The 18,028-nt window shown below is 46.5% G+C and overlaps 1 protein-coding gene across 1 annotated transcript; it reads right to left on the bottom strand.

Annotated features, from left to right (window-relative positions):
• Positions 1-5,528: 5,528 nt before the first annotated feature.
• On the bottom strand, positions 5,529-8,418 carry LOC121587338 (neurofilament light polypeptide-like). Its single transcript, XM_041904239.2, has 4 exons — positions 7,295-8,418; positions 6,882-7,006; positions 6,362-6,690; positions 5,529-6,245 (listed from the first exon to the last, which is right to left on the bottom strand). Exons 1-4 carry the CDS (start codon positions 8,360-8,362, stop codon positions 6,037-6,039), a joined length of 1,731 nt encoding a protein of 576 aa, XP_041760173.2. The 5' UTR covers positions 8,363-8,418; the 3' UTR covers positions 5,529-6,036.
• Positions 8,419-18,028: the final 9,610 nt, after the last annotated feature.

Here is an 18,028-nt window from a genome sequence, read left to right as displayed (position 1 = left end):
GACCTGGATGGAATTATATTATCCTTTCTTAACCTATAGGAAGTCCCACCCAGTTGACTACTTAAAAATGGTGAAAGTCCACAATGGCGCTGCCAATGCAGAAATAGGCTTTTGGGCACTAGAGTCCTTTATCTATCTCTATGTCAAACACATATACATCCTATTCAGATTACATTCTTGTGCTTGAGTCATGGTATTATGAGGGGATATTCCTAAAATCTCAATAATGCTGATGAGAGACAAATGTAGGCTCAAGAGACCATTGTGTAGGATTGTTTCCTGAACAGTCTACCACCTCAGGTGCAAGCTTTATGTAAGCGTTATATAAGCATGACATGTATTGGCATCTCAGTTTGGTGTCGATAGGGTGTAAGTCGATGAATCAGTCAAGCAGACAGACGTGTGTCCATTCCTCCCTTCAGTCAGGCTCTAATTAGCAGAACTGCCTGTAGCCTCTTCATCCCCTTCTCACCCAATGCTCTAGTTAGATCAGATTGCATCATACGCCAGGTCTGCTTTTATTAAAAGCTCCTGGAGAGAAAGCATGACTATGACCTCTTCTTCTATCACGTCAAACAACAAGACACCCTTTATGGTGATCAGAGACGGGGGTAAACAGATAGAAAGGTGAGTACTGTACCCCTATCTGTGGTGTTGGACAACTATGGTGATTCGTTTGTCTTTTCCAGCAGTGTGCAGGTGCTTTGGGATACAAGGTTAACAGAAACAGGTGTACAAGTAGAGGTAGTGCCAGGATGGTAGGGGATAAAGACCAATCCCTCTCACTGGCTTGGGGTCTCAAGGGAAAGAGAGCTTGGAGAGAGTAGACAGCCTTAAAGGAGCCCAGAGAGATGAGGCTGGAAGGATTGTCTCTACTGGCTAGTCTATCAATCCTCTTTTCATTTCCTTCTGGTGGGGTCTTCACTGCTCTGCCTCAGCTGGCTTACTGTGCTAAACCAAAATTAACTTAACATATTTCTTGCTCAAATATTTTTTATTGAACACACACAATAATGGTGTATAGGTACTTTGTAGAAAATACAAGTATGCAATTCTTATATAAACATAAAATAGGAGACAGATACAAAAAGACCCAGAGTTATAGGTAAAAAATAAATAATACAAAATAAGATATACAGAACAAGGACAGGTAAACAAAAAGAGGAGGGCAGATGTCACCCCCCATATCCATCCCATAACTTAACATATATCACTTATTACACTTGTACATGATTATCAAACAGAGATAAATAGTACTTAACTATTGGTGTTTTCATATTGTCTACCAAATAGATGTATGGTGATTTTGAGAAAGAGGCAACTGTTGTCCTACTACAGTATGTCTTAAGCAGCATGTTTTCCCTTCTCTTTCCATGTCAGAGGCCTAACTGCAATATATTGTTGCTGGGATGTAAAGGCTGCCTGAGCTACAAACACTGTTTGGTGTGTTCCTTACTTGTCAACAAGGTGGCTGTGAATAAAGCATCTGCATCAGAAGACGATCATAAACAACTCTTGTCCTCCAACCATCTGTTCAAAGATAAGATCATGAGTTCACCAGTGATCCCTTATATGATCCCTTCTCCCAAGGATGTTTCTGCATCTCTCCAGTGAACCAAGGAGGGTAAAATACTTATGAGTAGTGAGGATCCAGGTGTGGGTTCAAGCCCATATCAGGTTTTCAGGTACCACAGACAAAAACTCACTCAGGGTCCGGGTGGATCCCTGGGCCCCATGCCCGGGCTATGCCAAACACAGGCTCAGGTGGTGCCTGCTATCAAAGGGCCTCAGCAGCCACCTGCCTGTCCAGCAGCAGCAGCAGATCATAGCTCTGGCCCTCAAGCGCTGGGCTGAGGTGAATCCCCTCTCCTTCAAGGAAGACCCACTTCTCTTGGGGCAGAGATTGATATCCGCCTAGGCTTTGGTACAGGAATTACAGACACATGTATGATTCATAGCCCAGTTGGTGTTCCCCAAGGTTATAGTATTTCCATTGTAGTGCTTAAACATTGAATCAACTTTTTTCTGTGTTCCTCATTCATGTGCTCAGACCAGCCTCCCTTTGGTTTGTTGTGTTTTTGTGTTTCTGACCCTCCCTCTTCAGGACGTCACCTGGGCTGTCCTTTGTTGTTCGATGGAGCAGGAGGAGAGGTTGCACAGACAACCCAGTCAGGACAGATCTCTCTGGATGATGATACATTCTACAGTGCTTTTCCATCTGACCATGGGGTCAAACTGCTGCAGGTACAGTACACACTCAGCGTTACAGACATACACATGTCTTAGTGTGCTGTGAAATTCACAATGTTTAGCGTTGTGTTTTAAATGCAGGTTTTGCTGCATGAGACAGGACATGTACTGGGACTACCCCACTTGTCTTTCCCTGACTCAGGGATGCACCCTCTGTACCCCATCAATGGCAACCCTATGGAGATGGGTTGGGAGGACAGAAAGGCCATCCAACAGCTATATTGTAGGTAATGTGCACAAAAGGTCACTATTTAGGTACAATATAAGGTAAATGCAAACAGAATGTATTCATACACTGGGAGAATACAAAACCACAGTATAGTAATCACTTTGCTTCTACCTACTGGCCAGTGTCGATTTTGGCTGTATGACAACCACAGAGGCAGACCTCGCCGGGGCGACTCCAGGAGTATGCAGCAGGGCTGGAACGGACTTTCCTCGGGACAGAGTAGATGCTCACCTACATGTATGGAATCATGACCATGACGGGGTCTACTTCTTTAAAGGTAAACCATCATATAATATCACCTGACCAGGAAACATTAAGCTTCATTCCAATTTACATCATTAAACACTGATTGCTTGCCATATAGACATTTCTGTATGGTTTCTGTCAAATTTAATTGTAGCATGTAAGATTGAAGAACAGTATAACCTGCTGCTGTTTGTTTCTCACAGGCACTAAGTTCTGGAGCTCTAGTGATTTGCAGGACTCTGATGAGAAGTTGATCTCGCAGGGTTTCCCGGCATCACAGGACCACTGGACCCAGCAATATTTCACCACCAGCATCGACTGGTCTATTTCTTTAAAGGTCATCAGGTCGGTCATTTTGTCAGTGTGTACTGAAATACATAAAGATTAGCAAATGGCTTTGTCAAGGCAAGTGAATGTGGTATTTTGGGGGAATAAGAGGGTTTGTAGTTATATTCTTTGAATTTTAGAATGTACGTTTTCTAGATGTGGGGGTTTGATGTGTCTGATCATCAAGTAGAGGAGGGGTACCCCAAACGTTTAGAGGACATTTTCCATGCTTTTGACCCAAATGATCATCCACAGGGAAGGGGCTGCTTACTGAATCTTCAAAATCCAACTAAATGTACAAGATATGAAATTAAATGTCAAAGAGGTTTTAGTTTTTCTTATAGGTAACTTGGATGCTGTCTATTTCTCACATACCCACCATGCCATGTTTTTAATTAAAGAACTGCACTATTGGGAGGCCTCAAGGGGAGGTAGTGGTGGACAACCCCCTCCTAATACTTTGTTGCTCCGAAAGAGGGTAGCAGATCAGTGGCGAGACTTACGCAGAGTCCTCTCAAGCACATTCTGTGACTGAGTGAAATTCCATAATATCCCAGCAACATACATTTATTTCACTAGTGTATATTGTACAATATCACCTACAAAACCTTTCGTATGAAATAGAATAGAATGGGGCTCTTGTTTCCTTTAAAAAAACGTATATACACAATACAGCACTTTGACATTTACATTGTTTTCCTAACAGCAAATCAGGTGGTGGTCCTCTGTAGCTCAGCTGGTAGAGCACGGCGCTTGTAACGCCAAGGTAGTGGGTTCGATCCCCGGGACCACCCATACACAAAAATGTATGCACGCATGACTGTAAGTCGCTTTGAATAAAAGCGTCTGCTAAATGGCATATTATTATTATTATTATTATGTTTGCTGAGGGACATTACCCTTGTGGCTATATGAAGCTGTAAAATTACATCCTTCAAAAACAACACGTTGAGCCCAACTTGTTAACTTCCCTTTTTTGTAGTCTTTTTTATACAGATAATATGTGCTGGTATCAGTTTGATACACATGCTGTCTCCTCATTCACTCCTTGCTACGCCCTCTCTTTTGTTTCAGGAAGAAAGGGAGGGATGGAGGGAGGAGCTGCAGAGGATAGGGTGAGCTGAGGACAGAGCAACTAGAGAGTGGAAAAGAGGGAGGTGGCAGCTGCAGATTTTGGGGCGATGGCTTTCTAATACTGTATGTAACATGGCCAAAGGTCAAACAGATAGAGGACTGCATGTTTGTTGGTTTTTTTCCTCAGTTCTACTGCTAAGTTAGTTACGTTTTCAGAGCTCTGTAACATCTGTAGTCCAATTGTTGGTGTATATAGCATAGTGTGAGTTATGCCATGAATGATAAATGAATAAAAGTCTGTGTGACTGTTTTGGAGAATAAAATGAATACAAATGTGAAGAGAGAGTGAGGATGGTAGAGAAACCGTTTGTCATCTCAGAATAATAGTAACACTAAAGAGAGGGAACTTTAGCCAAGCAGTCAGAAGATTTATAGCCACTGCAGAAATTAAGACACTCTCTGTGTCCCTGTCAGGTAAAACTGATATCCTTGAAAGAACAAGTGTTCTCCTTATTGGGGATACACAGCCACAAAATTCAACTTGATATGAATAGTCACATATAGCCCACAGTATGTATGCAATCATTTAGCATGCATACAGTGTTCCTGTATGTGTATGAATGGCTGTGCATTTCCGCCACCAGTGGTGCAAAAATAGTGTCTTGAATAAAACAGACCGTCCTCTGTCAAGGTTGAATGCAGTGAGATTTTACTCTCGTGTTTCTCTAATGGAATTACTTTCTGCTGGCGTCCTCCATCAGTAGACATTTGGCCTGATTCTTTGGTGCAGCACCACCTTCGCTGAGTCATAAAGCTTCTGATTTATGGCTAGTGATGTGAAGGAGAGTGAGCCAGCAGGAAAAACACTCATGTCAGCTCACTGATCACACAGGACCTTATGAGGAGGACACACACACACACACACACACACACACGCACACGCACGCACACACACACACATGCACACAAAGGCTCCTGGTCTCTACTTACTATCCGTCGATTTGAAAAAATAAAACCAAAATGTCTTTAATTCTATCTTTGCCAACTGTTCTTTATTGTTTTACAATCTACCAAGGTGGGAAACTATCAGCAATTTCCTAAGTTTGTTCAGTGTCTATCAAAGGGCCATCTAAGAGGGCGTCTCTCAGATGACACATACAGGTAGTAGGTACATTGTGGAGAAATTACATAATCTATCAACCAACCTATAAAGGAAACAGTTGTTCTAATACACGTCCCTTTTATTCTAAATGAACATCCTGATTCACCAATGCTATTATCTATACACTCCATACACTTATTGCTGGCTCATCCAGTCAGTCATGAAAATTAGTAGTAACTTCATAAGTGACAAGGTTGTAGTAGTGAATTGAGTAGTGCAATAATACCAACAATTCACTTATTTAGATGAACATGTTTCATGTCTTTATTTGTGTTCAGTACTGTACATCATGGATCCCACTAAGAAGATTTTGTCTAAGGCATTACAAATCAAGGCATTTCAAATCAAGTATTGAACACAATGGTGTTCTTATAGGCATATTGTGGTGACAGAAAAGCACATAGGTTTTTTAAACAAATATTCCACAGGCTAATACAATACAGTATTTGCTCACAAAACTCCACATATGCTCTCTCTCGTTTCTCGCACCCATTAATTAAGCAGTCATATTGCATTTATTTTGATGTATTTCATATATAGGTATTAGCTTTTTATTGTTCTGAAAAGCACCTTGCTGGCACACACATGCATACACTCTCATGCTCAGCTTCACTCAGTGTACAGCCATACCGCTTATTTGCACTCAAACATAAAGGCCTCTGCTGTATATACAGTGATTTCCTGATTGATTGTACTGAACTGAACTGATCTATTTGTAGAGCACCTCAATGTGCCATTCATTCTTGATTTAAATATTTATATATTTTGGCTTCTCTTTTTCTTCTGCCACTTCTATTTCCTTTTTGCTTTCTTCCTCTTCTCCATTATCATCCCCTTCTTCTGTTTCAGTGGCTCCATCCTCCTCTCCATCTCCTCCTTCTTGGCTTTCATCTCCTCCATCTTCTCCATTTTCGTTAGCCTTCTCTGCTTCCTCTTTCTCCATATCTCCATTGTCACCTGTAGCGACAATTAGTGATTAGTTGTTAACCACTGTAGACGCTGAACTTGACAATTCAAAACCTTCAAGAAAAATAAGTGAAAGCACATTCATTAAAACTCTAGACAACACTGACCTGCTTTTTGCTCTTCTTCTTCCTCTTCCTCTGCTTCCTCGACTCCCTTCTCCTCTTCTACCTTCTCTTCTTCCTCCTCTTTTTCCTCCTCTTCTTCCTGAGGACTTGACTCAGCAGGCTGTGCTTGACTGGCAGCTATAATCTCATCCGCAGAGGAAAATGATGAGCTGTACATGCGTGGGTAGGGGGCACCAGAGCTCAGGCTGGACTGCATGAAGAACATGGGGCGGCTGTAGGATGGGGCAACACACAGGCTTTGGGAGTAGACACTAGACATTTCCCCTGGTCCTCCTGCACTGAAGCGATTCTCCTCCCCTTCAAGCAGCTTCCTGGAAACAGAATAGATACATAGATCACAAGAGATGGCCCTGGTTGGCACTCAGTTGATTTTTAAAAAACTGTAAAATACATATGATCCAATCTATGATCATAAAGTAATGGTATAGTTAAAAAATTCTGCAGGAAGTTCTTCTCTGTGAAGTAGACACAACATGCATGTCTAATTTTATGAGTTACAGACCTGTAAGCCGCTATCTCGATGTCCAGAGCCATCTTAACGTTCAGGAGGTCTTGATAATCCTTCAGGTACCGAGCCATTTCATTCTTAGTTGTCCTCAACTCGTCCTCCAGCTGGCCAATTGATTCCTATTTTGGAGAGATCATTTATTATGTTAAAGGTGTAATATGATTAATGAGGTGTTTATTATATATATATCTGATATATGTAAAAGTTTTTCCAAACATCATGACCAAACCACATATTCTATAGGCCAAAACTTACTTTGTTGATGTAAAGGATGCATTACATAGCATTTCTGTAGAATATTCATTGTGCGCATTTGTCTGAAGGATTAGGCTCAGCAGAGTCTGCTACACTACTAATGCAGATATTTAGACAGGTTACATTTTCATTCATGCTGCTCTGGCACTGACCTGTAGGGCTGCGATCTCAGCACTCTGTTTCTCCTCCACCTCCTGTAGCTGATTCTCCAGGGACTGGTTCATCCCACGGCAGGCTTCAATCTCCATGTTTTGTGTTTTGATCAGGCGCCGGTACTCCCCAGCCTCTTCTTTGGCACTGCGAACGTTGTCTGTGTTGCGGGCGGTGCCTTCTGTCATCACACTCACCTTGCTGCGGAACCATTCCTCGGCTGACTGGAGGTTGCGGTGTGCCAGTTTCTCATACTGGACGCGGATGTCTCGGAGGGCTGCGGACAGGTCTGGCTTTGCCACCTCCATCTCCACTGACACCTGGGCATTGTACTGCACCTGGGTCTGCAGCTCAGCTATCTCCCCCTCATGGAGACGTTTCAGGAAGGCCAACTCATCCAGCAGTGTCTCTGTCCTCTTCTCCAGCTCAACACGGCCCAAAGCGGCCTCATCCGCCCTCTTCCTGGCATCCATCAGACGGCCCTCCACCTCTTCCCTGCTGACTACCTCCTCTTCATAACGGCCCTGCAGACTCTGCAGCACCTCCTCCATCTGGTCCCTGTGATTCTGAGCAGCCTGTTTCTCATCGCGGGCATCCTCCACAGCAGCACGGAGCTGGCGGATCTCATGCTCATACAGGGACCTGAGGTGGGAGGGCTCCCCATGCCTCTGCCTGAGGATCAGCAGTTCAGCATCCAGCAACTTGTTCTGCTGCTCCAGCTCGTGGACGCGCTCGATAAAACTGGCAAAGCGGTCGTTCAGATCCTGCAGCTGGGCTTTCTCCTGCGTCCGCACGGCCTTGAACTCAGTGCTGACCTGCACCGCCTGGCTGATGTCCAGTTCAGCAGTGGCCACAGAGCCGGGGTCAGACAGCAGCATGGAGGAGCTACGGCTGTATGTTGGGTAATGCAGCCGGGATGACCCATGAGATGAGAGGGGGGCAGAGAGGCTGGAATACACCGACCTGGATGTCATTCCTCCTGCACTACCTCCATACCCTCCACTGCGCAGCGTCACCCTCCTCTTGTGGGAAGAGGAGGGAAAGTAAGGGTCGTAACCAATAGAACTCATGACTCGTGAAACAGGCAGCTCTATGTTTGATGTAGTTGCTGGGTCGACTGCACAGTGGGAACTGCATCACTGTGGCTTTTATAGTGCTGTAATGACTGTGACGCAAACCTTTTTTTAAAGCATTGACAGCAGGGATCAATGACAGCACCAGCCAGCCAAGTCTGAGCTGTTAAGAAAGGGATTGAGAGATAGGGTGAGAGGAAAATAGACAGATGTAAGGGGCGGGGATAACCAGTGAAGAGAGAGGGAGGGCAATGAGGTCAGTATGTGAAGCATGTCTATCTCTCTGAAACAGGATGAGTAGGAAATGTTACTATTAGCCCCTAAAAACAAACTATAGCAGTGCATCAGGTGACTGCAGTGCAGAGGCTTGAAACTACAGCGCTGGCAATTGAGCGAGCAAGTCCTTTTGCCAACAATGACACAGCAATGCACCATTTTGCCACTGGCATACAGCTGGGTAAGAGTCCAGAGCACTGCAGAGAACCTCATTCTTGGATCAATTTATCTTTTGCTCCACATTTGTATCAGTATTAAAAACCTTTGTCATTATATGTAGCCCTTAGTTCAGGCTTTATAATGACAGCACTACTGGACTCACAGTTGCACGTTTCTGGGTTCAAACCTATTTGGGATATCTCCTGAATTTGCTACACTGGTGTCACAAGTGGGATTTTCCTCTATCTGGCTACTCAGACTAGTCTAGATATAACACCTCTCACAGACTCCAAAACAATCTCTACACGATGGTCACAGCTTGGGGAAGCCTTTTGAATACAATTTAAAGTTGTGAAAGCAATGATTGTGTGCAAATGGATGAATCATCTAAAAATATGGATTTTCCTCTACCTGGCTACTCAGACTAGACTAGATATACTGTACCATACCAGCTTTCACAGACTTCTTACTCATGTCTAATTAAAGTTAATGTCTTGAGGAAGCTTTATGAAGACAATTTAAAATTGTGAATGTAATGATATGTTTGTGAAAATGTATTATTCATAAAAACAACATGGATGTTCCTGTATCTGGGTACTCAGATTAGGCACTAGATATACCATGCCACCTCTCAAACACTCCAAAACAATCTCTACACACAGTGGTAACAGCTTGGGGAAGCTTTATGAAGACAGGTTAGAGTTGTGAATGTATGTGACACTCTGGCTCCACGGACCTTGATATTAGAGCCAGGGTGTATTTCATTTGGTGGTGTTGGGTTGGGTGAGTTTCATTTGTTTGTGTTTTTGGTGATTGGTTAATGACTCCCAATCGGAGGTAACGAGTGTCAGCTGTCGGCTCGTTATCTCTGATTGGGAGCCATATATATTCTGTGTGTTTTCTCCTGTGTTTTGTGGGTTATTGTTTCCGTTTCAGTCGTGTCACTGAGGACTTCATGATCGTGGTTTATTGTTTTTATCGTGGTTTCTTTAATAATAAAGTCTACGATGTTCGCTCAACACGCTGCGCTTTGGTCTGCTCCTTTCTACGATCGTGACAGAAAAACCCACCTTAGAAAGACCAAGCAGCGTGTCCAGGAGCAAGGAGACTGGACATGGGAGGAGGCGCCGGGCAAGGAGATGGAGAGGCTGGCGATGGCCCAGGTGGGCACATCGTGGTCCTGGGAGGACATGCTCGGAGGCAAGGGACCTTGGGGAAGGATCAAGGCCCTGGCGAGAGAGGAGCAACGGCGGCAGCAGGGCCATCGTCGGAGGGTCGTGAGTCAACCCCAGAAAATTTTTAGGGGGGGGCACACGGCATGGACGACGGGGCTGACGGAGGAGAAAAGGGGGAGTATCCAGGAGGCCACCAGGCCAGGGGTACACCGCCCTGTACGTCCTGTGCTGATGCCTCACACAGAGTGTGTGAGGGTAGGCATTCAGCCAGGACGGGTGGTGGCCGCTGTTCACTCCAGGCCTCCTGTCCGTCTCCACAGCCCGGTCCGGCCTGTTCCTGCCACCCGCACCAAGACTACGGTGCGCGTCGCCAGCCCGACCCGGCCTGTTCCTGCCACCCGCACCAAGACTACGGTGCGCGTCGCCAGCCCGGTCCGGCCTGTTCCTGCCACCCGCACCAAGTCTACGGTGCGCGTCGCCAGCCCGACCCGGCCTGTTCCTGCCACCCGCACCAAGTCTACGGTGCGCGTCGCCAGCCCGACCCGGCCTGTTCCTGCCACCCGCACCAAGACTACGGTGCGCGTCGCCAGCCCGGTCCGGCCTGTTCCTGCCACCCGCACTAAGTCTACGGGGCGCGTCGCCAGCCCGGTCCGGCCTGTTCCGGCCACCCGCACCAAGACTACGGTGCGCGTCGCCAGCCCGACCCGGCCTGTTCCGGCCACCCGCACCAAGTCTACGGTGCGCCTCAGACGGCCAGAGTCTGCCGTCTGCCCAACGGGGCCTGAACTGCCCGTCTGCCCAAAGCCTGCAAAGCCGCCCGTCTGCCATGAGCCATCAGAGCCGTCCGCCAGACCAGAGCCGCTAGAGCCTTCCGCCAGACAGGATCAGCCAGAGCCTCCTGCCAGACAGGATCAGCCAGAGCCTCCTGCCAGACAGGATCAGCCAGAGCCTCCTGCCAGACAGGATCAGCCAGAGCCTTCTGCCAGACAGGATCAGCCAGAGCCTTCTGCCAGACAGGATCAGCCAGAGCCTTCCGCCAGCCATGAGCAGCCAGATCCGTCGGCCAGCCATGAGCAGCCAGATCCGTCGGCCAGCCATGAGCAGCCAGATCCGTCGGCCAGCCATGAGCAGCCAGATCCGTCGGCCAGCCATGAGCAGCCAGATCCGTCAGCCAGCCATGAGCAGCCAGATCCTTCAGCCTGCCATGAGCAGCCAGATCCGTCGGCCAGCCATGAGCAGCCAGATCCGTCAGCCAGCCATGAGCAGCCAGATCCTTCAGCCTGCCATGAGCCGTCTAGTCAGGTACTGTCCCTTAGCCTGTTGCTGTCCCTTATCCTGGTGCTGTCCCTTAGCCTGGTACTGCCCCTTAGTCCGGTACTGCCCCTTAGTCCGGTACTGCCCCGTAGTCCGGTGCCGCCCCTTAATCCAGTGGGGTTTAGTTGGGGGGTGGTCATGAGGAAGGGAATACGGAAGCGGATAGTGACTAAGGTGGGGTGGGGACCACGACCTGGGCCAGAGCCGCCACCAGGGACAGACGCCCACCCAGACCCTCCCCGAGACTGTATGCTGGTGCGCCCGGAGGTCGCACCTTTAGGGGGGGGTAATGTGACACTCTGGCTCCACGGACCTTGATATTAGAGCCAGGGTGTATTTCATTTGGTGGTGTTGGGTTGGGTGAGTTTCATTTGTTTGTGTTTTTGGTGATTGGTTAATGACTCCCAATCGGAGGTAACGAGTGTCAGCTGTCGGCTCGTTATCTCTGATTGGGAGCCATATATATTCTGTGTGTTTTCTCCTGTGTTTTGTGGGTTATTGTTTCCGTTTCAGTCGTGTCACTGAGGACTTCATGATCGTGGTTTATTGTTTTTATCGTGGTTTCTTTAATAATAAAGTCTACGATGTTCGCTCAACACGCTGCGCTTTGGTCTGCTCCTTTCTACGATCGTGACAATGTAATGATATTGTTGTGGATTTTTTATACTTTTTTATAAATCATTTTGACAATAACCCCCCGAAAAGTAATTCATTAAGCTTATTAATTTCCATATGTACTAGGAAGCTAAGTGTTTGTTTCTTGTGCTTCAGGAATGTGCCAGAAAAAAATAAACTGATTGAAAGTAAGGGGATATTGGTGAACAAATGCCGTGGTCAAGGCTACGACGGCACCAGTGAAATGAGTTGAGCTTACTCAGGTGTTTAAAAGCGCATATCAGATCAAGAGCCTAAAAGCCGATTTATGCTTGATCTGTAATGTGGTCTGGAGGCTCCATACGGAGGGTATGACGTAATTACGGAGCCTTCGGAGGCTTGCGTTGGCCAAATCAAGCTGCTTTGTTACAAATGCAGAGGGCTCCGTATAGATCTGCATTGACATAATTGGTTGATGGTAGGTGTGGGCGGTATGTCCTGTATAAGCACAAACTCACCTCCTTCACAACTTCCTTCACAACAGCTCTGCTCTGTGAAGCACAAGTAGTATGAATGCTCTGACTTCTGCAGAGGCTGCATCGCAGTAAATGCTGTAAGGCCAATACAGATGCCAGATTGACCATAAATCGGCTGTAATGCTTCCATAGTTCTTTATGAGTTTTAGTTTAGAAAAAGATATCTCTGCAGAAGCGACAGTTACAGGGATGGTAAAAACAGCACAATTGCTATTTGCCGTAGCAACATAAGGGAAACTAGGCAGAAGGGAGTGGTGCTTCAAATACAGCAGTTCTGTTGCCGGGCTCAACACATTACGGAAATAGATTAACTGTATAGAAAGCTCTGGGGAAAGGTCATCTGGATACTGGACAGCCAATAAATTGGCAGATGCAAACACATTATCATCATTAGCGGACAACAGTTCTTGAGGGCTTGAACAAAAAAAGCGGTTTGCGATTTTGTTCATACTGGTGAACCCCATTTGACTTGTGTGGTTGCACATCAACCACAAACAGCCCTTATCTCTGGTAAATCTTGGCATACATCATTCAAGACTAACATGCTGACCAACAGCGGCATGTATTCATGGTTGCCAAGGGAAGCCAGGCTTCCCCAAATATTTGACCAATATATATATTTTTTTAAATAAAAAATAATAGATTATCTTTCGTCTCTCTCTGTGTTTTCATAATTCTCACCGGAGAAATCATCCGAGTGAGGGAAACAGCGCCCCTCTGTTTCAGTATGTGTAGCCCATGTATCTAATGCTGTCTGGATCAAAGGAGTATGGCATGTTGCGGCCGTAGCATTTGATTGATTGATGCCAGCAAGCATTTGGCCTCTCTTGATAAAAAAATATAAAATAATTAGCCAATCAGCATTGAGCTCAACTGTGGGTTGTCCTGGTGCTCTATGGTTTTGTGATGATCGCCTTATTGTATCTCCCTGGCGTATGAACGAATGGGTTATAGGACAAACAATGCAATTATCACAACATAGGTTGTAGTATAGATTTTTTACTGGCTTTACTTGACTTCCTCAGTGATTTTACCCACGCACCGCTACTGCAAACAGGTATATGACCTGCAACATGGTCAAGCAAGTTAAAGTTTTCGACAGTTTACTAAACAACTACTGATTTAGAACCACAGAGTTACCGCAAGTCAGCACAAAGACAACAGGAGCTCTGCCTACGCTATTTCAGCACCATTTCAACTTAAACATTTGAACATCATCAAATCAACAAGGCTATATATGCTTAGTTTAATACACTGAAAACAAACTTAAAGATACCAAAAACTATTTAGTCCAATCAATGTTGCTAAATATCATGTGGCTGTCCATGGTACTGTTTTCGTGTGTGTGTGTGTGTGTGTGTGTGTGTCTGTGTCTGTGTCTGTGTCTGTGTCTGTGTGTGTGTGCACGCAAGTAAAACAATTTTTTTGAATCACCTTACTTGTAGACTAGTTGAACGCCAATACCATCCTCCTCTCTTTCATGTTGGCAAAACGGTCTATGTGTCACGACTTCCTCCGAGGCTGCCTCCTCTCCTTGTTCGGGCAGGCTTCGGAGTTCGTCGTCACCGGCCTTCTAGCCACTGCCGCTCCTCATCTCATCATTCCATTTGTTTTGTCTTGTTTATTACAAACACCTGTTTCATATCCCCTCATCAGTACCTGTATAAGTGTTCCTTCTGCCCCCTTGTCTTTGTGTGTGATTGTTTATTGTGGAGGTTCGATTAGCTCGGTGGAGCTCTTTGTTATTTTGTATTGGACCTGATCCTTCGAGACCAGCTAAGTGACCGGATCCAGCCACCCACACCCCAGCACCCAGAGGGATTTATCTATCCCGACCTAGGGAGTATGATGGGACAGCTGCCCGCTGCCAGGGATTCCTCCTGCAGCTGGACCACTACTTCACAACCGTCAGCCCGACTCCATCGGAGCGGGAGAAGGTGTCCGCCCTCGTCTCCTGTCTCTTGGGGAAAGCCCTGGAGTGGGCCAACGCGGTTTGGAGTGAAGGAGGAGCCGCGTTGGACAACTACGGGGAGTTCGCTCGCCTCTTCCGGGCAGTATTCAACCACCCGCCCGAAGGTGAGGCGGGTGAGCGGCTGGTCCACCTGAGGCAGGGGATGAGGACCACGCAGGACTTCGCCCTGGAGTTTCGGACTTTAGCGGCTGGGTCCGGGTGGACGAGCGGGCCCTCATTGACCACTTCCGGTGCCATATACGAGAGGACGTCCGAAGGTAGCTAGCCTGCCGGGACACCATGTTGTCCTTCAATCAACTGGTGGACATGGTCATCCGGTTGGACAACCTGCTGGCTGCTAGAGGACGTCCTGGAAGGGGCCTGCCCGTTCCACCCCCCCCTCCCCAACCTGGATCATGAGATGATGGAGCTTGGTGGAGTGGCGATCCAGGAGAGTGGAGGAAGACAGCGCCAGTGTCACTCTCGTGGCGTGAGAGGACATTCTCCTGCATGCTGCGTTGCGTTCTTTTGGGTCTGGAGGCGGCAGGCAGGGCACTCTCGCGTCACCCCATGTATCGAACACCCACACTCGTTCAGAGCCCTCTGCTGCGCACTGTACCCTACACATCCAGTTTCCTGATTACACAGTAGTTCCCCAGTGTAAGGCGCTGGTCGATTCAGGCGCAGCTGGGAACTTTATGGACAGGTCATTTGCACATAGTCTAGGCATTACATTGGTTACCCTATCCATTCCAATCCCCATCAGAGCACTTGACAGTCGACCATTAGGGTCCGGGTTCATTAGGGAAGTTACTGCACCAGTCACTATGGTTATGCACGAGACTCATCGAGAGCAAGTCACTTTTTTTTATTATTGAGTCTCCTGATTTCCCTGTTGTGTTAGGTCTTCCCTGGTTAGCACTACACAACCCCACCTTTTCATGGCCGCAAAGGGTTCTCACGGGTTGGTCGCAAGAGTGTCAGGGTAGGTGTCTAGGTGTTTCCGTTGGTGGTACCACCGTGGAAAGTCCAGACACTACCTCCACCGTGCGCATTCCCCCCAAATATCTCGATTTGGCACACACGTTTTCCAAAACGCAGGCGATCAAATTACCACCTCATCGGGTGGGGGATTGCGCGATAAACCTCCGGGTAGACGCTGTGCCTCCCAAGAGTCATGTGTATCCCCTGTCGCAGGCTGAAACGGAGGCGATGGAGACGTACATCTCCGAGTCCCTGCGTCAGGGGTTCATACGTCCCTCCACTTCGCCCGCCTCCTCAAGTTTCTTTTTTGTGAAGAAGAAAGACGGAGGTCTGCGCCCTTGCATTGATTACCAAGCACTGAACAAGGGGACAATACACTACCGTTCAAAAGTTTGGGGTCACTTAGAAATGTCCTTGTTTTCCATGAAAACATACATGAAATGAGTTTGAATAGGAAATATAGCAAAATGAATAGGAAAGGTTAGAAATTATGATTTTTCATTGAAATAATAATTGTGTCCTTCAAACTTTGCTTTCGTCAAAGAATCCTCAATTTGCAGCAATTACAGCCTTGTAGACCTTTGGCATTCTAGTTGTCAATTTATTGAGGTAATCTGAAGAGATTTCACCCCATGCTTCCTGAAGCACCTCCCACATGTTGGATTGGCTTGATGGGCACTTCTTACGTACCATACGGTCAAGCTACTCCCACAACAGCTCAATAGAGTTGAGATCAGGTGACTGTGCTGGCCACTCCATTATAGACAAAATACCAGCTGACTGCTTCTTCCCTAAATAGTTCTTGCATAGTTTGGAGCTGTGCTGTGGGTCATTGTCCTGTTGTAGGAGGAAATTGGCTCAAATCAAGCGCCGTCCACGCATGGCGTTGCAAAATGGAGGGATCTTCTTCAAGATCCCTTTTACCCTGTACAAATCTCCCACTTTACCACCACCAAAGCACCCCCAGACCATCACATTGCCTCCACCATGCTTGACAGATGGCATCAAGCACTCCTCCAGCATATTTTCATTTGGTCTGCGTCTCACAAATGTTCTTCTTTGTGAACCGAACACCTCAAACTTCGATTCGTCTGTCCATAACACTTTTTTCCAATCTTCCTCTGTCCAGTGTCTGTGTTCTTTAGCCCATCTTCATCTTTTATTTTTATTGGCCAGTCTGAGATATGGCTTTTTCTTTGCAACTCTGCCTAGAAGGTCAGCATCCTGGAGTCGCCTCTTCACTGCTGACGTTGAGACTGGTGTTTTGTGGGTACCATTTAATGAAGCTGCCAGTTGAGGACCTGTGAGGCATCTGTTTCTCAAACTAGACACTCTAATGTATTTGTCCTCTTGCTCAGTTGTGCACCGGGGCCTCCCACTCCTCTTTCTATTCTGGTTAGAGCCAGTTTGCGCTGTTCTGTGAAGGGAGTAGTACACAGCGTTGTACGAGATCTTCAGTTTCTTGGCAATTTCTCGCATGGAATAGCCTTCATTTCTCCGAACAAGAATAGACTGACGAGTTTTAGAAGAAAGTTATTTGTTTCTGGCCATTTTGAGCCTGTAATCGAACCCACAATTGCTGATGCTCCAGATACTCAACTAGTCTCAAGAAGGCCAGTTTTATTGCTTCTTTAATCAGCACAACAGTTTCCAGCTGTGCTAACATAATTGCAAAAGGGGTTTCTAATGATCAATTAGCCTTTTAAAATGATAAACTTGCATTAGCAAACACAACGCGCCATTGGAACACAGGACTGATGGTTGCTGATAATGGGCCTCTGTACGCCTATTGTGGTGCGTGATTTGAAGGAGTCAGGCACAGGAGGGTAAATCACAGTATACAGAGTTTATTACGTAATCCAGCGTAACCAGTCCAGTGCGCAAAACAGGCGCACTGGAACAAACATGCACACTGGGAAAATACCCCTGCAATACAAAATACTGAGCTCAACCAAAATCAGCCGTTTACAGCTACAATAGCCATTTACAACATTAACAATGTCTACACTGTATTTCTGATCAATTTGATGTTATTTTAATGACACAAAAAATGTGCTTTTCTTTCGAAAACAAGGACATTTCTACGTGACCCAAAACTTTTGAACGGTAGTGTACGTTATAGTTATCCTCTACCCCTCATTCCATCTGTGATCGAGTCAATGCATGGGGCGCGCTTCTTCACAAAATTAGATCTCTGGATTGCCTACAACCTGGTGCGTGTCCGAGAGGGGGACGAGTCTAACACAGCATTCAGCACAACCACAGGGCATTACGAATACCTGGTGATGCCTTACAGTTTGATGAATGCTCTATCCGTCTTCCAGTCCTTTGTGAACGAGGTGTTTCGGGACATACTTGGTAGCGGTGTAGTGGTCTACATCAATGACATTCTGGTGTATTCCGCTATGCGCGCTGAGCATGTGTCCCTGGTTCGCAAAGTGCTGGCCCGACTGTTGGAACATGACCTTTATGCCAAGGCAGAAATATGTCTGTTTTTCCAACAGTCAATCTCCTTCCTCGGATACCACATTACCATCTCAGGTGTGGAGATGGAGGGAGATCGCATTTCAGCTGTGCATAATTAGCAGACTCCAACCACGGTTAAGGAGGTGCAGCGCTTTATTGGCTCTGCCAACTACTATCGGAGGTTTATCCAGGGCTTTGGCAAGGTCGC

This window comes from Coregonus clupeaformis, chromosome 18, assembly GCF_020615455.1.
Source record: "Coregonus clupeaformis isolate EN_2021a chromosome 18, ASM2061545v1, whole genome shotgun sequence".
NCBI classification, from domain to species: Eukaryota; Metazoa; Chordata; class Actinopteri; order Salmoniformes; family Salmonidae; genus Coregonus; species Coregonus clupeaformis.
Note: the sequence above shows the minus strand (reverse complement) of the source record. Positions and strands in the feature narration are given on the sequence as shown.